General features: G+C 40.2%; 1 protein-coding gene and 1 long non-coding RNA gene across 6 annotated transcripts in view; one reads left to right on the top strand and one right to left on the bottom strand.

The window, feature by feature from the left end:
* Window positions 1-21,034, bottom strand: part of UVRAG (UV radiation resistance associated) — a 312,724-nt gene that overhangs the window by 7,492 nt on the left and 284,198 nt on the right. For all 4 annotated transcript variants that reach the window (XM_057553092.1, XM_057553093.1, XM_057553094.1 and 1 more), the window contains one exon: window positions 18,747-18,838. In XM_057553092.1, the coding sequence (XP_057409075.1) occupies window positions 18,747-18,838 (92 nt within the window). The remainder of the gene's footprint in view (window positions 1-18,746; window positions 18,839-21,034) is intronic.
* The window catches only part of LOC103017345 (uncharacterized), an 85,130-nt gene continuing 72,085 nt past the window's right edge, over window positions 7,990-21,034 (top strand). For both annotated transcript variants that reach the window (XR_452151.2, XR_009009275.1), the window contains exons 1-2: window positions 7,990-8,041; window positions 17,544-17,616. This is a non-coding gene — a long non-coding RNA (uncharacterized LOC103017345). The remainder of the gene's footprint in view (window positions 8,042-17,543; window positions 17,617-21,034) is intronic.

Raw genomic sequence — 21,034 nt, 5'->3', positions numbered from 1 at the left:
GAAAAGGAGTCAAGGCAAGTGTAAAAGAGTTTGGGGGAGAAAGTACTAAATCAAAAGGTTTATTCTGCCCAATGTGAAACTTCATTCCAGGTTTTTCCTTTTTTCCTGAGGACATGGGGTGGGAAAGGCTTTGAATCAAGTGGAAATGCTCAACTGCCTCTATTTACACGATCTACCAAATGTTGAGGGACTAGAAGAGCTTCCTAGAATCCTTTGAGGTACATTCCAATTGTCCCCAAACTTCTGATGTGTCATTTTTCTGTATGAATTTAGCTTCAGGGAGAGGGAATTTTTATAAGAGGGAGACTTTCTCTGCTTCCCCAACCTAAAAGAGAAGGACCCTGTTCAGCACTTCTATAACCATTACACGAATACCTCGCCATGAAGCCAGCCCGACCCGGGAGACAGCAGAACCAGTTCATTCCACTCCACTGTCCTTGCCCCACCACTCTCTCCCCATCTTCCTTTTCTGTTGGTTTTATTGCCCGAAGCTATAGCCTCTTTTTACAGAAAAGGGACTGGGAGAGAGGAAACAAAGTAAGAAAGCACTGGTCCAAAATGTGTTCCCATTTCCACATCTCCCATATATAATATTCCAGACCTTCACATATAACTCCGCCATTATAAAATATGGGAGACTGGTGGAGCACTTCACTACCCCGAACCTATGTTTCCTCTCCTGTGAAATGGGTACATCCATCTAACAGTTGTTGTAGTCAGGATTAAACAAAATATACAAGTAAAATTCTTAGTACAATGAGTAGGTACTCCATAAATTATTAATAATAAAACAATAGCAACTAACATTTATGAAGTACTAGGGAATAAGTAATCTGTTAACAGCTTTATACATGGTCTCATTTCATCCTCACATCTCTATGAAGTATACATCCTCATTTTACAGATGAAGAAACTGAGGCACAGAGGTTAGGTAACCTGCCTAAGATCACAAAGCAACTAACTGTGCTTTAACAGAGGGAGTCTGACTAAATAAATGTTAATTTCCTTCTCTCTCCCAATCCATAGGACTGGCCACCAAAACACGCTCTACTTCTATTTGAGGGAGGAGTGAGAATCAGAATAACACTTTTTAGGTCAAGTGGCTTGATACCTTTTCCTTCTCTTCTCTTCTTGCCTACTTTAAGTTTGTGTGGCATTTTTACTTCCTAAGACTTGTTATGCTGTTATAAGAATGCTAATGCATTCTAAGTATCAATTATTAACAGAAATACATTCTGCCGTGGAATGATATGAATGTGAAGACTTAGGGAAAAATGAAATAAAGAAAAAAATGCAAAGATTTCCCATCTCAAGAGAGTTCTTCAAGCTGGAGTGAAGTTTTAGCTCTTTGAAAACTTTTTTTTCCCCTCTGTTCTCTTTCAGATTCACTTGGGCTTGTTTTATCTGTCTACAACCAGGTCTCATACTGTAAAGTATTAGGAAGGAGTACAATTCACAGTCTCAAATATGTGTCTTTCCCTCCTACAGAACGCTTCCTCTGAGGAGCATTACTAGATCACAGCTGGTCAAGATGCTAAATCTAGATTGTCTGGATCCTGGCCAAAATCTACAGCCACAACTCAGTGGAATAAGAATACTTAAAAAGAAGGGAAAAAACCCCAACAACCCACACTTTTAAATAACATTTGATCTTCTTCTTTCTCCCCCTTGTAGCAAACTATGACCTCATGGCAGTGAGACAGCTACATGGAGGTGTTTAAGTTGGTTTACAGCCATTAGAAATGTTTGAAGCTCTAGGTACTACTCTGCGCCAATAGCGTGTCAACTCTGCTAAAAAGCAATAATAGTTTCTCACCTTCTTAAAGATTACTGCTTAAATAATGCAGAGCAACGACAGGGCTGCTCAGAGTGCCAAAAGCAGGTTGCCAAGGCGAAGCTGAGGTAGAATTATGTCTTTTGGCAGCTGAGAAATTATGATATAAAGTTAGTTTAAAAAAAAAAAAAAGACAACCCATAAATTAGGCTACTAACCTCTTTCAAAATCCAGCAAGGGCTGGGATTTACCTTTCTTCTTTTTCTATCTCAGATCAAGTAGAAGCACAGAGCCTCCTTTTGGAAAAGCCAAATTGAACAGCTAGATCTTATCTCCCAGGAGGTAGCTGGGGGTTAATAGTTTTAAGCATGCAGAATCTTGGCCACAGGCAAGCAATCTAAAGGCCTCTCACCATTACAGATAAGTGAAAGTGCTTAATCTGTGCTCTGGATGTTAACAAAAACAAGAAACAAAATAAAAATAGAAACAATCTTGGCCCAAAGCACAGGCTAAAATCTGTGCCAATGGTCACTTTTCCCCTGGGCTCCGCTTAGAAGTTTTCCTGCCAAAGCCTGACTAAATAAAAACAGAGAGTTTAAAAAGGAATAACTGAACAAGGGAGCCTTTAGATTTTATTTAAACTGAGTTCTGATGGAGAGACGAATTTGTGAAAGAGAAAATTCCACAGGCAAAGGATAAAACAAGCAAGCTGAAGAAATCCATTTCCCCAGACTCTGTCATGTGAGGGCCTCCGTGGTCCTGGGCAACAGGGCCCACCTTGGAAAAGAAAGGTCCCAGCACACGCTATGAGCAGAGGCCGAAGGGGTACCCACAGCATGGAACCCACCTGGAAGCCAGCTTGGTTCTCTCAAGGCTGAGCTCCCTGGGATTAGGGAATAGAGAGTGATCCTCCAGGGAGACAGAAGGTCCCAGGAGCTGGCAGGTCAACCACTTCACCCATCAGCTTTCACTTTAAGAAATCATCACACAAATTTAATGTACTGAAATCACAGCCAGGCAAGGCAACAAACATTATGAGGGCTGTAACATGGTCTGTAGAAACAGAAAGAGATGCCAGGAAAGATACCTGATGACCCCTCGGAGTGTCTAGATAGCACCTGAAACATGGGAGTGATAAAGTGTTTATGCTGAAACTAGAAAAAAAAAAAAATCTACCTTTGCCAGGGAAACCAGAGGAATAGCAATGTCACATCCCAGCCCCAGAAAGAACTTGATAGGGAAATTTAAACCTTGGTCACAATTTAAAAAGTAGACTTGCAGAGAGAGCTAAAGGAAGCTTTAGACAACAGAGGCCAATGGCAGAATCTGTGAAATTAAGTTTTTGAAAGACACTGCTAGAGCTGAACCACCATCACATTTCTAATAAGCTCTGACATGAACCGAACCATGGGGCCTTAGTTGTTTATTTTAAAAGAAAAAAGGACAGCTCTGCCACCATTTTCAGAGATGCTGGAGGCCTTTGGAAGAAATGCTTAAATGACAGTTAGCCGTCATTTAATCACTGCTTAGAGACTGTGGGACTCCAGGGACAATGTCTCGGGAACCTTATTTTTTGTAGCCCTCTGTACTACTGCAAGAGGTGCAGTATAAACTGTATGTATATTAACAGAACATATTACCAAATTATTTACTCCCTCATTCAAATATATAGTGAGTGTCTATGCACAAGGCACTGTGCACTAGACTCTGGGGATACAATAGTGATTGGAAAAGCCATGGTTCCTGCTTCTGTGGCGCTTACAGTGGGAGAGGATAGACATTTGTCACAAAATTATAGATATAAATGTAAAATGACAACCTCTGACACATGCTATGCAACTAACCCAGCAAAGGCCAAGATTCAAAGGGCTAGTAGACTTCTTCACCAGGTAAAGAGTGGGTGGGTGGGTGAGAACATCCAGGCAAAAGGAATAGCGTATGTCAAGACCCTATGTCAAGAGAGAGAACGTTTGAGGATCCAAAAGGTCATCAAGTGAAGAGTAGCATGGCAGAAGATAAAGCTGAAGAGGAAAACAAGGTCTAGACTGTGCAGAAGCCCAGAGGCCATGTTTAGAACTTTTCTCTTTATTTAAATCATTAAAGTGTTTTAGGCTAGGGGGGTGTGTGTGTGTGTGTGTGTGTGTGTGTGTCTAGGGGGGTAAGGAGAGAAAGAAAGAGACTGATTGATTGATTTGTATTTTGACAGGTACACTCTCACTGAAGCTGGAGAACAGAGTGGAGTGGGTCTGGAGCAGATGCTGGGGGACCACAGGCTGTGCAGTAGTACAGGTGAGAGATGATGGAGGCTTGGGCCAGAGTGGAAATGTATAGATACAGACAAATAGACGTATTAGGGGAAATCAGCAGAGGTTGTGAAGGTGGGATATGGGGGTAAGAGGGAAAGGGAGGAACCAGCTGGCTTCCTGGCCAGCGTAAAAGAATGGATGGAGATTCCATTCGCTGAAAACAGAGCACTGGAAGACCATGAGGCTCGTGATGGTTGGGGTGGAAGACAGGAAGAAAAAAACACGGGCACACAGAATGTGCTGTGAAAAGGTCCAGGAGGCGATCTGAATAGAGGTCTGATCAGAAAAGAGATCTGGGCTGAAGATTTACAGTGTGCTTCCTTTCAATGTGGGTGATAATTAAAATGATAGTTGTAGATAAGATCACTGGGCAAGGGTGGTGAAGAAGAATAAAATCAGAGAAAAGAGGGCTGAGGACTGAGCCTGAGGAGCTCCAGTTTTTTATGATGAGGTAGAAGAAGAGGAGCCTGCAAATGAGATAAGGAGCAGTCAGAGGAACGAAGAAAACTAGGGGAGGGTTATAATAATAGGATTCCTCTTCTGGAACCACAAGATGCTAAATGATCCCTGTATAAAACATTTTATTCTTAACATAGTTATAAGAGAGGCTGTACAGGGTGATAGTTAAAGTAGAGGTCCTAAAGCTGTTCTGTCTGGGATCAAATCTTAGCTCCTCCACTTGATGGCTGTGTTACATGTTAAGTTATTTAAACCTCTCTGTGCTTCAGTTTCCTCATTTGTAAGATGAGAGAGGATAATGGGCCCTAATTCACTTGACTGTTGTGAGGATTAAATGACTTAACTAAATAATACATTCAAAATGCTTTGGAAGAGTGCCTGGTTTGCAGTAATGGTCATTTGATATTAGCTATAATGACATACTTATTATTATCTATATACAGCTGTCCACTACCAGAAGGATTACTGAACAAGCATCATATAAAATGACCTTTAACAACTCCAAAGTTGAAACAGAGCTTAAACTCAAAGATCATACTGAAGCAGCCAGTGGTAATTTCTAATTCTGCAAAGCCCTGACAGTTTTTTTTTTTTTTTTTTTGGCTGCGTTGGGTCTTTGTTGTCACGCACAGGCTTTCTCTAATTGCAGGAAGCTGCGGCTACTCTTCGTTGAGGTGTGTGGGCTTCTCATTGTGGTGGCTTCTCCTGTTGCGGAGCACGGGCTCTAGGCACGTGGGCTTCAGAGGTTGTGGCGCGTGGGCTCAGTAGTTGTGGCTCGCAGGCTGTAGAGCGCAGGCTCAGTAGTTGTGGCGCACGGGCTTTGCTGCTCTGCAGCGGCATGTGGGATCTTCCTGCACCAGGGCTCGAACCCGTGTCCCCTGCATTGGCAGGTGGATTCTTAACCACTGCGCCACCAGGGAAGCCCCGCCCTGACAGTTTTTCATGGGCCAAGACCATATCTCTACAGCCTTCTTGAAACTTAGTATAGTGTTTTAGATCTAGAAAGATGCTTATCTGCTGATACTTAGCACATGCTAAAGAATTCCTCCTGAAAAACAGGCTTCTTAGAACATGATACCTCCCGTCCATTCACTTAAGCATGATCATCTTCCAAAGCCCAATTCAAGTCCCACCTCCTTTGTTAAAGCCTTCTTCAACCATATGCCAATTTAAAGTGAGCTCTCTGAACTCTGAACTCCTTGATCAATACTTGTAATTATATTATCCAACTGATGCTTAATATGATCACTTGTATTTCAACAAGTATTTCAGTAGATATTACTGAAATCCACATTCACTGCCTTGGCAGTCTGCTAGGCACTGGGAATAAAGAGGCTTATGAGATAAGGTTTCTATCATTAAAGAGTTTCCACTCTAGTAGAGAAGACAGAGAGTTAGCCAATAACCAGAACACCATGGTGCTCTGTACACAATATACATTTTGTATAATGGAGGAGGGAGCCAGCAGTCACCTAGAGGACTCAGCAGAGGCGGCTCCCTTTGACTGGCACTTTGAAGGATAAGGGGGAGTCAACCAGGCTGTGTGTGTATATGTAGGGGCAGAGGGGAGTAAGAAATGAAGGGATGGATATTTAAGTCAGAATAAAATACAATATGTGTGCAGTCCAACTGTGGAGCCAAGTCTTGTAAACAATGTATGGGAGGGACCTGGTCTTCTATTTCTTGAAATCCACTGCTCCACTTCCCAATCTAATGTAGTACAGAGTATACAGTAGATGCTAAGTGGATATATTTGTTTTATGAATAAGTGGATTTGATTAGTTGCACCCAAAAGGAATAATTTATATATATTTTTTTCTTTTGGCAATGTGTTGAGAAACAGTTGATATAAAAGTAAAAAAGGGGCTTCCCTGGTGGCGCAGTGGTTGAGAGTCTGCCTGCCAATGCAGGGGGCACGGGTTCGAGCCCTGGTCTGGGAGGATCCCACATGCCGCGGAGCAGCTAGGCCCGTGAGCCACAACTACTGAGCCTGCGCGTCTGGAGCCTGTGCTCCGCAACAAGAGAGGTTGCGATAGTGAGAGGCCCGCACACCGCGATGAAGAGTGGCCCCCGCTTGCCGCAACTAGAGAAAGCCCTTGCACAGAAACAAAGACCCAACACAGCCATAAATAAATAAATAAATAAATTTTAAAAAAAAAAGTAAAAAAGAAGTAAAAAAAGAATACTACAGGGTTACTCATAACATGAAGAACAAAACTTTCTAAAGATACAGTTATAGTAAGTCTAAATGATGAAATACTATGCAGCCACTAAAATGATGCTAAAATTTTTGTAACGCCATTTGTAAAAGGCTTAAGATATGATAGACAAAAAAGCAGCATATACAACTGCAAGGACTGTGCTTCAACACTATAGCTACTAGTCACATGGTACTGAGTACCTGCAAGGTGGCCAGTTGGATTTGAGATGTGCTATAAATGTAAAATATATACTGGATTTAGACAGTTTAGTATAAAAAATGGAATGTAAAATATTTTGTTAATAGTTAAAATACTGATTACATGTTAATATTTTATTGGAATTAAATAAAAACTATGATTAAAATTAATTTGCCTATTCCTTTTTACCTTTTTTCAATGTGGCTACCAGAAAATGTAAGTTTCTATATATGTGGATCAGACTATATTTCAGGGCTGGTATAGATGACATGATCTCAACTGCATAAGAAACACATAGAAAACTGACTTAACAGTGGTTTCGCTCCCTGGATTATAGGGCTATTGTTTTCCCCTTGTCTGTATATTTTTACATTTTCCGAATTTTATTCATTGATAATCAAAAGGAATGACAAGAGAGAGACAAGGCACAAATAAAAACGGAAAAAGATCTCAGTTTGGTTCAAAGACTTGGTTGCTGGAGGTTGAGAAAAGCAGCCCGGGGATGCCCAAATGAGTTTCTCACTGATGGAGGGTTAGCACACAAAGGATGTTGGCCAGCTGTTCTCCATCCTGACTGGAGACAGAAAAAAGCGGAAATGGGTGTTAACCGCAGAAGGGGGCCTGTAAGTTAAATATAGGGAAGAATTTCCTGAAGCGAGGGTGTTTAAACTCTGGAATGAGTTATGGAAGAAGCCTCATCCCCCAAGGTCATTTAAAATACTATAGATGCCCATATGCCTTGTGTGTTCCTGTCTGGAGGCAATGAGATGACTTGTCAAGGTTCCGTCTAAAATAGCTGTCTTAGAGTAAATAACTCCAATAAAACTTTCCTTTTCATTTATTTTTGACCAGGCTTCACTTTTCCTATTGAGGATGCCAGCCTGCAAGGAGTACTTTGAAAGGCAAGCGCATATGATACAGCTACCTTAAGTAGTGCTCTTGAGACTTCAAACACAATGTCATTGGATCTAAATTTAAAAACCAACGTCAGCTAGACAACAGGGTTTTTAAGTCCCTCGGGGGTCACCTGCTAGAGACTAGTTCTGAATTCAGCATGAGCACATGATGGAGGGAAGGAGAGAAGACAGACCTGCTTTTAAAAAGTAAGGCTTTAAAAAAATGTTAATGCTGGATAGGGTCTCATTTTCACAGGTGGATGGTTTGGCTTAAGAGTTGAACTATTACATCTCTACCTTCTGGTTTTATACAAAGATTGGCTCACTTGCTCTAGATTTTCATTATTTTTAATTGACTGAAAAAGCCCATTTTCTTAAAATGTGTCAAAATTCTTAGTTTTCTTTCTTATTCATTCGTTCATTCAAAAAAGCTTGAGTGAGCTTTATTCTCTCTATTTATAAAAAGGAATAGAGAACTAGATCAGAAATAGGTCAGCAGAAATACTATCTAGAGATTTTACCACTGAAATGATATGACCTTACATAAAGCCACTAGTTGCTTCTCCCAAAGTCACATCATTAAACGCTGGAGGGAATCAGAAGTATTCCAGCAAGCTGCAAAACAGCCAAGGATACTTCTCCTCAGTGTTCTCACTAAGGTCACTGAAATTCATGTGGTCTCTATAAAAACGGCACACCTGGTCCTAAAACATCAAGTAAGTCAGTCAGTGCAAGGCTGAGTCACGCCATCATTGTAACAGACTGTTCACTGAAGCCGGGGCTCAGGCTCTAAGTCCCACACGGCAGTGAGACTGAATAATGCATGAGAATATTTTTGCAAGTCTTGTTCTTCAAAATATTTGTCTTATCTACTCATTCAGATTATAAACTAAACAACTGTCAACTAAGCAAAGGCAAGGCAAATCTTACACTTCTGAATTTTCTTTTGTCTCTTGAATAGTGCTATATGCAGAGGAGACCCTTAATGAATTGTTAAATGCATGAATAATACTTAATATTTTGTATAGTCCTTTTTAGTTTCTAAACCACTTGGACAGACATTATCTCATTTGTTCTGTACAATTATGCTTGGGAAATACGGCTGGTGCTATTAACTCCATTAAAAAAAACTGATACTCAAAAACAGTTTATGAAAATTAAATGAAAGAGCTGAAGTTGGAGCCTACGTTTTCTGACTCCCAAATTCAGTGCTCTTTCCACTGTTATTGTGAAGCTTTACAGTCAGTAAAAATTGAACTTAGAATAAAAGATTCCATGTATAAAGCAGGAAAGATGGTTTTGAAATCCTGCTTTTATCATGTCTTATTCTGAGAAAACAAAAACAAAAACATGAAATTCAAGGAAGACAAACACTCTGGGCAAACATGTTTTAAGCCAACTCATGTGCTTCCCTTAGCTTTCTTGTTTCTTAACCAATGGAGTTGAAACATATAATCAATTTTGTTTCCTTTGGTCTTAAAGTTTTTAAATTCTTCACAAAGTTTTATGACTCTTATGAGTTTCCTACCTCTCTGAAGTAAATGGGGTAAAATAAGCAACAAAGAATGTCTTCACCAGACCTGCCTGTCCTGATTTTGCAGTGTATTTTTCTAGTACTCTGGATTTGACTTTGATGGGCTTTCCTGGAGAAGGTAATAGGTGTTAGAAATTCAGTGGCAGAGAGACAGGAGGGCTGGGGAAGGGCAGAGAAGGAAAAGAATGACCACTAACTAATAAGAGGCAGCCTGGTATGAAAAAAGAGCATGCAACTAGGAGTCAGATAACCTGGGTTTCTGGTCCCAGTTCCATCACTTATTATTATGTGATCTTGGCAAATCACTTCATATTTCTAAGTCTCAGTTTTCTGACCTATAATTTAGTGATCATCATCCTTGCCCTGCCTCCTTCACAGGGTTGTTAGAAGCTTAAATAAAAGCATGGAAAATTCTGCAAATAAGAAACTTTTATTTTACATAACTTCTAACTAGAGGTGAGAGTTACCTAAGAAGGTAGGTACCAAAAAAAGTAGGTAGGCAAATAGATTTGTAGGGTACTTATCTCTAAGGCTTCAGAAGGGTCATATAAAGGACTTGGGGAAAAGTGGAAGGGAGATGGTGAATATTTTGTACCACTAACGTACAAGGCAGCATGAGCCATTATTAAAAATGTGACCAAGAACCATGTTCTATACCTATCTGTAAGGAGAAGACTGTAGATTTTAAGGGAAAAACAAAATACCTATAATAAAGAATGGATTTAATTTTTAAAACAGAGATAGTAACTATGATTCACTTATCCATTACATATTTATAATACTTACCATTTATTGAGTACTACTATGTGCCAGGAAGTATGCTAAGTGTTTACGTATTTAATCTTTATATCAACTTTCTCAGGTAGGCACTATTATCTCCATTTTACAGATAAATTTAAGCTGCGAGCTTAAACTTGCCTGAAGTCACAGAGACAGTGAGTGGGAAGGTTGGTATTCACACCCATAGTCTTTTTTTTTTTTTTTAAAGATTGATTGATTGATTGATTGATTGATTGCTATGTTGGGTCTTCATTTCTGTGCTAGGGCTTTCTGTAGTTGCGGCAAGCGGGGGCCACTCTTCATCACGGTGCGCGGGCCTCTCACTGTTGTCGCCTCTCTTGTTGTGGAGCACAGGCTCCAGACGCGCAGGCTCAGTAGTTGTGGCTCACGGGCCTAGTTGCTCCGCAGCATGTGGGATCTTCCCAGACCAGGGCTCGAACCCGTGTCCCCTGCATTGGCAGGCAGATTCTCAACCACTGCACCACCAGGGAAGCCCACACCTATAGTCTTTACATGCTCTTTACAACTGGGCAACGGCTTCCTACTCTGGCCTACACCCCAATCTTCACACACCCTAATTCTCCTTGTGCTCCAGGTCCACTAAATGCCATCTCCTTAGTGAAGGCTTGTCCAGTTCTCACCCACACCCCTCACACCAGGAAGTAAATGACATCCTCAGAATGTTCCAAATAACTTATCCACCTTTCTTCAGTACTCATACTTTCTGCTGTCTATTATATATTTTGTTCCCATTTCATTGCCTGCTCATTGCTGCTTAAAAGCCTAGTGGGTAAGACTTGGTGGAGAAGTGAACCTAAGCTACCAAGGGAGCACGTGTTATCTCTGCACCTGCTGAATGAGTGAATGAATGAGGTAGGACATGAACTGGATCTTGAAGTAAGAGTGACATTTGGAGAGGGCAGAGGCAAAAGCAGGTGATTCTAGGTGGTAGGAACTTGTCTGAGAAAAGAACTGAGGTCAGAAATGAGCGGGGCATGTCTCGAGGTCAGGTGAGCTGGGGTGAGAGACGGTGGAGGTGCTGTCCCGGGACCTGCATGTGGGGGCCCCGTCGCACAGCCCATTCACAGCAACACAGCACATAATCTCTTCCTCTCAGTTCTAAACTTATCGTCTCACTGGCAGCCATCAAGCAACGCCTTGTGTGTACATTCTTCCCTGACCATAATTCAGCACCAGCATCAGCTGTGCATGCGCATGTCAACTGGAATCTTGGACCACTTTGTAGTTAGTAGTAAAAGAAAGAAAAAATGCGATGTTTAAGTGGCATGCTGGTGGCTTTTAACCAAAATATTCAAGAGTACAACCTCTGAGCTGAAATTCTGCTTTTCAAAATTGTGTTGCTTGGCAGTTACAACGAGGTTACTGATCCAAGGATGAGAAAAAGGAGACTTCTTTTGGAAAGGACTAGCATAAAGCGCTGAGAACTGTGCCCCAGGTAACTGCGTTCATGTGGAAAAGGGATAGTTTTAGGATTAATCAGGTAGATGCTTTGATATTAGATAAGAATTCTGTAATGTGAAAGAAAAAAAAATCACTTCATTAAAGGAATTTTAATCCCACTGTCTTTTCTTTGAAAAACAAAACAAAACAAGCTGTCACATAACTTTGAAGCTTGCCATAAGGAGGAATTCGGTGGCTGCACTGATCCTCATAGCCAGTTTGAAATCCTCGACACCAAAAGAACATACGGCAACCTGCTTCCACAAGGGACCAATCTGTGAATGGTAACAATCACACAGAAACTGGAAGTGTTTTCTTTTACAAAAGATGTAAGAAGCTCCCTTAGGAGCGTGAGTTTTTTTACCCTTTGCCCTAAGGAGCACAGGCTTGGGAGGTAATTCCTCAGTTCATGGCTGCTCTCAGAAATTCTGAGGTTTCCTCTGAGGCTAAAAGTGTTTGTTCCAGCTTTGTTTAGATTTGTAACCTCCAGCCTGGCTTCCGCAGCAGTCTTTACTTGGATCGTAATGTAGCATGCATTTTGTGGTACTTTGCATCTGTCTCAGTAGCCTACTTTTCATTACAGCACCATAAAGTGGTACCTACTACTCATTCAGTGTTAATGTGCTTGGGACAGTGGCTCAGAGGGGCACTACATAATGTGTGAGTGTGGGGCTTAATGGGTTACTACGTCAGTGCCAGGAGACCTAGACTCCAGTTTTATTGCCACAGGCTCATAGGTCAATCATGCTTGGAAAGTCATTTATATTTTTTCTTTTTTTAAAAAAATTAATTTATATTATTTTTGGCTGAGCTGGGTCTTCGTTGTTGCATGTGGGCTTTCTCTAGTTGTGGCGAGCGGGGGCTACTCTTCGTTGCGGTGCTTGGGCTTCTCATTGCGGGGGCTTCTCTTGTTGCGGAGCACGGGCTCTAGGCACGTAGTTGCGGCACGCGGGCTAAGTAGTTGTGGCTCGTGGGCTCTAGAGCGCAGGCTCAGTAGTTGTGGTGCACGGGCTTAGTTGCTCCGCGGCATGTGGGATCTTCCCGGACCAGGGCTCGAACCCATGTCCCCTGCATTGGCAGGCGGATTCTTAACCATTGCGCCACCAGGGAAGTCCCTGGAAAGTCATTTAATTTATCTGAACCTCAGACATGAGAGTTGTTGGAAATGACAGTGTTTTAGGAGGGAAAGGACAGTCAGGTTGCAGTGAGGAAGCATTTCGGGTAAATTGTCTAAAGAGATCACAGAAGAAAGGGAAAGGGATCTGATCTCTAAAGTTCCAGTAATTTGTTGTGATTTTGTTTCTCACTTAAAATATTTACTTTTTTTTTTCTTCTAATTTTGTATTTTCAGTTTTGTATTGTTTTCTTGAAAGGGTTCCTAAATTGTATAAGCTCTAAGTACCACAAAACCCAGATTCTCTCTGTTTCTAAAATGAATTTGCACTCTAGCCAAGTGGTCTATTCTTTGCCAGTAAAGCTACTTTGCCTTTTCTAAAACTGTTCCCTCTATATGAAGGGATGGGTGTGGATGGTGGTGGGAGAGAAGCAGGAGGGAGAGCACATTCTAGACAGAAGGACAGCGAGTGTGACAAGTCAGGAAAGAGCTTTTTCACGCTAAGAGGAGGTCAGTATAGGACTACACATGAGAGGAGGGGGAGAGGCAGGTGGTCGGGAGACCACAGAAAAGGGCTTGGATTTTACTCTAGCCGCTGAAGCTAGGGAGTGATTAAGATACAGCTAAAATTTTAAAAAGTCACTCTGGCTGCTGCGGAGAATGAACAGAGGTGGGACAAGAGGGAAATTAGGGAGACAAACTGAACTGGTGCAGTGTCTGGGTAAGAGCAGGTGTGACTTGGGCTGGGGTGGTGGCAGCAGAGATGGTGGGAAGTACACTTGGTGGGTAGAGATGACATGGTTTGCTGATGAACTAGACTGGCTCAGGTAGGAGTGAAGAAAAGAAGGAAATCAAGGATGTTTCTCTGGTTTGAGCAACTGGGTAGACAGGGTGTCATTTGCTGAGCTGAAGAAGCCTGGTGAAGGACAGTTTTAGATGTTGAGGCTGAGGCGCCTGTGATACTCCAAGGGGAGGTGTCAAGCAGGTCTCTGACTATAGAGTTTGCAGGAGAGGTTTATGCTGAAAACATAACTTGGAGGGTCATAGCATACAGATGGTTTTCAAAATGGGGGCAGTGGATGAGCTCACATGAGAAGAAAGAGAGAGAAAAGGAGAATACTATGGAGATCTCCATATTTAATGATCAAGAAAAGGAGGACGAACAAGAAAAACAGGCAGAAAAAGTGCAGCTGAAAGGAGGAAAACCAGGGGAGGGTAGTATTGTGGAAGCCAAGAAAGGAGAATGTTTCAAGAAGGCAGGAACGGCCAGCAAGGCCAAATGCCACTAAATACAGACTAGTAGGATAAGGATGGAAAAGTGGCTGCTGGGTTTGGCAACACAGAGTTCTAGACACCTACCTAGATAAGAGGAATTTCAGTATACTGATAGAACTGAAATCAGACTGGAGTACGTTAAGGAGGAACTGGAAAAATGGAACATAAATAGACTCATAATCATCATGAAAATTAAGTCAGTAGCTAAAAATCTATACTTTCCCTCTCAACAAATGAAAAGTACTAGGTTTTTCAGACCTTCAAGATATAGATAGTTCCTATGTTACATAAACTGTTCCAGAAGACAGAAAAGAATAATAGAAAAGAAGGGAAAGAGCCTCAATTTATTTTATGAGGCTGTTACAACCTTGTTACCAAAATCAGACAAAGATTATTATATGAGAAAGAAAAATTATAGGCTAGCCTCATCTCATTTACAGAGGCAGATATCCTAAAAATATTAGCAAATCATGGAATCTAATTTAAAAAATGATATAAATGAACATATTTACAAAACATAGACTCAAAAACCAACTAATGGTTACCAAGGGAGAAACATGGTGGGGGAGAGATAAATTAGGAGGTTGGGATTAAGAAACACACACTACTATATATAAAATAGATAACCAACAAGGACCTACTGTATAGCACAGGGAACTCTACTCAATATTCTGTAATAACCTATACGGGAAAAGAATCTGAAAAAGAATGAATATATGTGTATGTATAACTGAATCACTATGCTGTACTCCTGAAACTAACACAGCATTGTAAATCAACTATACGCCAATAAAATTAAAAAAAAAAAGATATGATCTATATATCTATACCTGTATCTATAATGGAATACTACACAGCCATAAAAAAGAATGAGATAATGCCATTTGAAGCAACATGGATGGACCTAGAGATTATCATACTAAGTAAGAAAGAGAAAGACAAATACCATATGACATCACTTATATGTAGAATCTGACATATGACACAAATGAACTTATCTATGAAACAAACAGACTCACAGACATAGAGAACAAACTTGTGGTTGCCAAGGGGGATAGCGGGTAAGGAGGGGATGGATTGGGAGTTTGGGATTAGCAGATGCAAACTATTATATATAGAATAGATAAACAACAAGGTCCTACTGTATAGCACAGGGAACTATACTCAACATCCTGTGTGATAAACCATAATGGAAAAGAATATGAAAAATAATGTATATATATGTAAAACTGAATCACTTTGCTGTAAAGCAGAAACTAACACAACATTGTAAATCAACTATACTTCAATAAAGTAAGTTTTTTAAAAAATAAAAAAGTAGGGCTTCCCTGGTGGCGCAGTGGTTGAGAATCTGCCTGCCAATGCAGGGGACACGGGTTCGAGCCCTGGTCTGGGAAGATCCCACATGCCGCGGAGCAACTAGGCCCGTGAGCCACAATTACTGAGCCTGCGCGTCTGGAGCCTGTGCTCTGCAACAAGAGAGGCCGCGATAGTGAGAGGCCTGCGCACCGCGATGAAGGGTGGTCCCCGCTTGCCACAACTAGAGAAAGCCCTCGCACAGAAATGGAGACCCAACACAGCCATAAATAAATAAATAAAACTTAAAAAAAAATAAAAATAAAAAAGTAAATCAGCAAATCGAATCCAACAACATACAAAAAATAATTCATCACAACCAAGCAGATTATAGCCCAGGAGGCAAAGATGATTTAACATCAGAAAATGTTATTACTAGTTATTAACACAGTAAAGAAGAATATAGTGTTATCTCAATAAACATAATAAGCATTTTATAAAATCCAAAATATACACATTCATGATTTTTAAAAAAGCAACTCTTAGTGAACTGGGAATAGAAAGAAACTTCCTTTTGCTAATAAATAATATCTATCCAAACTTGCAATAAATATAATACTTAATGGTGAAAAGAAGCATTCTCTTTAAAGTCAGGAATAAGACAAGGATATCCACTATTGCTGCTCCTCTTCCATAATAAAACAAAGGACAAGAAAAAGTAATAAAAGTTGTACAAATAGGAAGAAACGACACCATCATTCACTAAAAAAATATGACTGTACCCACAGAAAAATCTGAGAGAATCTAAGATAAACCATTGTAATTAATGTTAGCAAGGCTGCTGGATACATTCTCAAAATACAAAAATCAGTAGTATTCCTGTATACTAGCCACAAAAAAGTTGGATGTTGTAATAAAAAAATTTATAACAGCAACCAAAATGGTAAGCTACCTAGGACTAAGTATCTAATAAAAGATGTGTAAGATCTTTATGAAGAAAATTTTAAAGCTTCACTGAGGTATGTTTAAAAAACGGAAAGAAAGCATATAAAGAGATACCATGTTCACAGTTAGAAAGACTCAATATCATAAAGCTGTCAAATCACTCAAATACAGTTCATAAGTCCAGAAAAGCCAAAAGAGTTTTGAAGAAGGATCATAAGTAGGAGCCTCACCCGACCAGACATCAAGTAAGTTGGGGAAATCTTCCTTTTCCCTTGCTATGAAGGAACATGATTTAAGAGTAACACTCCTGGCCTCTCTCCATCCTCCCACTCGCTCTTAGAGGAGGAGGGCCTTTTCTAATCAGTGAATTTAGACGGAAAAATAAAACCTGGGTATTCTTGGCTTAGCCCCCATCTGGGTTCTTGCAGGAGTCACCTGACAGCCCTCTACAGTATAGTTAAGGGCCTGCCTCTGCGGGGAAAGCCTGAGGTTCTCCAGTTCACATCGTGATTGCAAGAGTAAGTTTAATTTTGAGTGATGTCTTTGCAAGCCCTTTTATGATAGATCTAAAGCCACTTGGAAAATTCAGCTTTATCAGTAATAAAACTGACATTTTGATTCCTATTAGTCTGTCTCTTGTATCTCCTCTCTCAAGTGGTTCCAAATGTCAGGGGGAAGAGAGATGCTCAAACCTCAATAAGACTTATAGAAATTACACCTTATATTAATTAAAAATGTGGTACTAGCCTATAGATAGACAATAAAACAATGAAGCAGAATAGGGAGCCTGGAAACAGATCTGTGTGTAAGTGAACTTGATGTATGAAAGAGACGGCGTTATCAACAGTGGACAAAAGAGAGAGTCTTCAATAAATGACACTGGGACAATTTGCTGTCTGTACTGAACAAGATTCATTTTAGTTGATTAATCAGGTGGTGCTGTGAGTTGCCTCTTTTTTTGATCATTTTAAGTTATTTACCATTTGTGTTATAAAACCTTTCATGAATTATATACCTTGTTTCCAACTAGATCACAAACCCCTTGAAGGTAGGGCTTGAGCCTTATACTTCTTGTTACCTCCAGAGTACCTGTCACGGAACTTTACACTGACAATGTTAAATACATGCCTGCTAGCTCACTTTAAAAATTATTATTATTATCATTGCTATTATTGTTTTACATTAAAACTCAGTTCCTAGACCTCATTCCTCAGGGCATACAGGTCCACATCAACGCGAATTTTTGATAATTATTTTGATATTCTGAGTAGAATTTTTTAAACAATTGTGTATTTGCTTAACAGAAGTCCTATCTAAAGCCAGACATCCAGAATTTGCATTTTGAAGATCATGAGACAAAAACAGAAAACGTCAAAGGTAAATCATAGATGTCACTTTCTTGTTATCCTCAAGGCCTATCTTGATGGCACAGAAGAAACTGGAACTATTCTTGTACTTTCCTCCCCACAAATTATTTTTCCACCTACCATCTCACTTCATCCTCACCACAAACCAGTGAGATGAGCAGAGCAGGGATTATAGATGAGGAAATTACATTTCAGAGAGGTAGGAGTTTAAATTCACACAGCAAATCAGAAACTTGAAATGGCAAGGTTACATGGATAACTTACTTATTTGAGGTTTTTAAAATAGGTTGTTGAACAATTTGGCTTGAATAAAGGGATCTCAAAACTTAAAAAAAAAAATTCACATAGCAAATCAGAAAAAGATCTGGGATCGGAAGCCAGTGCTCTTTAGAAGAAACCATGCTGTTCCCAGTTGTCTAACTCTAAAGGCCTGATTTGAATTCACGTGATTTTGTAAGTCATTGCCCATCATCGAAGGATTCGAATTACTAAATGACTTGAGCCAACAGCTTTCCATTTATTTAAGTCAAACGAATCATCTAATGTTTTCTTTGCATCACTTTCCCTCTCCCCTTGTCTTTGGAAGAGGGACATGTCCATCCTGACAAAGCACTTTTAGGCAGCAGCTTGCCCTTCTGGCACAATAGGCACTGACATCACATATGAGAAACGTTCCAGTATGTGTGTGTCTCTTGGTCTCAGACTAGGTCCTGACAGCCTGACCTATTCCTTGTGTGCTTTCTTCCCTTCACTCTCACAACCACTGATCCTGAAGCTTATTCTGTCCTTCGCTTGTTCTTTGGAAAAGTCCTGGGGGCTCCATGTCCCCCTTTTACGAATCACATGGCTATCCTCCAGTCTCTGCTTCAGCCAAGCACTCAAGGACTCCTTGTCCCGCCAACCTTCCCATGTCCAAACAATACCCCTTTGAACTCGCCCCCCTTCGTGGGTGTTTCACCCTCTTAGCCAGACTGGAGCTTAGACCTACACAAGTATGATGGCTGCCTTTCCTTTTCTTCAGATATCTTATTACAGAAGAAAACCCAGAAGGCAGGTGTGGAGCGATGTGGAAGTCAGGCAAGTTTCTCAGGATTATTATCCACATTGCAGTTTCTGGGTATGAGAGATATAGGTACTCACCACCTGACCATTAGTCCATGCTCCATGAAGTTTTTCAGGTTAGGGAGGGTTTGCCTCAAGTCTGGAGTCCCTAGTCCATGTTGATATCTTAGCTGCAAAGGTGGAAAAACAGAATTAAAACAAATTTTGGCAGATACTAGGCAATGCTTCCCAAACATGATTCACTAAACAAGTGTCCCCCCGACCCCACGCCGTTTTAAACGCTGAAAGAGGAAATGTGAGTGTATGATCCCAACATCATCAACCTCACTTTTTGGATGGTGTTTAAAGGTAGCTCCTCATTTCCTGCTCCCTTGCCCTCTAATGCTGGAGAAGACTAAGAACCACCAACTGTGGGATCAGGATATTTCCAAGACCCCTGTAGAGTTTGCTAACATCAACTCCAGGGACATATACCATAAAACCAGTATTTCATTTTAGGTACTGAAGGTTGGTATTACACACTCTGAGCACATCCAATCTTTTTTTACACTGACCCTTTTCCCTTTGTAGAATCAAGAATAAGGGTCATGTTGCATCTCTGATCCCCAAGTGTCTGACACAGTGCTGGTGCTCAGTCAACGCTTATTAAACAAACAAACAGCAAGTCACTTTTGACAGAGGCTGTGCTTTATGTTATTTCTCTTGTGCCTCTAACTTTCCTCTTTCTCTAGGACCAGAGTACAGAGCTATAGAGCTAGTATGAGGAAACTATGGCCTGTGGGCAAGATCTGCTCTTAGCTTTACTTATTTCTGCTAGAGGCTGATTTTCTAAAATTATGTGTCCTTCTGTGTGCCTTGGGTAACCTACTAAATGGTTTTCATCTGTCTGTTCCCTTCTCCTCTCACTTTGTCTCTGAAGACCATTTGCTTCCTTCACTAAACATAATAGAGACCTGAGGTTAAGTATATGTGCATATTCACACACACGCTCACACACACAGCATCAAATACAGAGTAAGTATACAACACAGTCCTGTAGAAATGTATTTTTCAAATGACATAATATATATGAAGAAAGGACTCTGTAAACCGCATACTGATGTACAGATATGAAGGGTCATCTGTATTGAAGTTTTACTTTTCTAGCACCTAATTTAAAAGTGGCTAAGTTAAACTTTTAAATATTTTCCTCTTTTAAAAAATTAAACCACTATCAACAAAAAATCAAAGTAAGTTTTCTTTTGTTTGTATCTAGTACTCAATTGACTTTTCACTTAAGTGTGAGTGAGTGACATTTAACAGAGAAAGAGTTCACTCTCACTACACTGAACTTTAAAAAGAAACCCCCAAACCTAATCAGGTCTCTTGAATGGTCTGAATACACACATAAAATAAGGAGGTAGAAACACAGAATGTTAAAGCTAAAAGGTATTTTGAATATTATTTAAGCTAATCCTTTTCTTGTGCAGATGGTAAAACTGAAGCCCAGAAAAAGAGCAAGGAAATTTTCCAAAGCCACATGTTTCAATGGCAAAGATATTATTAGTCAGAGTCTCCTTTTCACAACCGTGCCACTACACCAGCTACCCCAAAGTCTAAGAGGAAAATTGGTTAAAAAAAACCCAAAAAACAAAATCTTGAGAAGACAAAGGGAAAATATTCTTTTCCTTTTCCAAAGCTAGCTTGGTGACCTAAATCACCTCCTGAGATCTGCTGACCTTGAATTATAAGATCTCCTCCATATTAAATGACATCATTTCTTATATTAATATAAAAGCATTTTTCCATACATTGATAAAAGTAAAATGGCTGACATCCCAATATGACATTCCTGAATTCATTGTTTCAATAAAAAAGTGAAATTGTTTACACATGGCATGGAAATTTCACCTGTGATTCATACTGAAAAATATTAAATATCAAAAAAAATAAAACCACCCCATACTAAAATAACACTAAGCTATGTGTCCCTGAGCCAGTACGTAGTCAATTGCCTGCCCCAGGCTCCACAATGGAAGGTGGGTGTTGAATTCTTTTCAGAGACCACAGTGAAAATTTCTCTCCAAGTCTGATTTCAACTAAGAAAGGAAAATGTGGGAATTTCAAGCCTCCACCCAAGTCTTAACTCTTCATTTGTTGTATAGAATTATTATCTTTATCATAGAATCTTGGGATATCTAGCTTAAAGAGATCATGGAGATTATCTTTACCAACCTCCATCCTTTCATAAATGAAGAAACTAAGACTCAGTAAGACAAGTGTCCTGCCCAAGGTCTCAAAGCTGATAAGGGACAAAGCCAAGGCTAGAACCTCTCAATAACAACTCTGAATTCTTCTATCATGTCGCCCTCTTAGCTTTCAACATA

This window comes from Balaenoptera acutorostrata, chromosome 9 (assembly GCF_949987535.1).
Source record: "Balaenoptera acutorostrata chromosome 9, mBalAcu1.1, whole genome shotgun sequence".
In the NCBI taxonomy this organism is placed as follows: domain Eukaryota; kingdom Metazoa; phylum Chordata; class Mammalia; order Artiodactyla; family Balaenopteridae; genus Balaenoptera; species Balaenoptera acutorostrata.
Note: the sequence above shows the minus strand (reverse complement) of the source record. Positions and strands in the feature narration are given on the sequence as shown.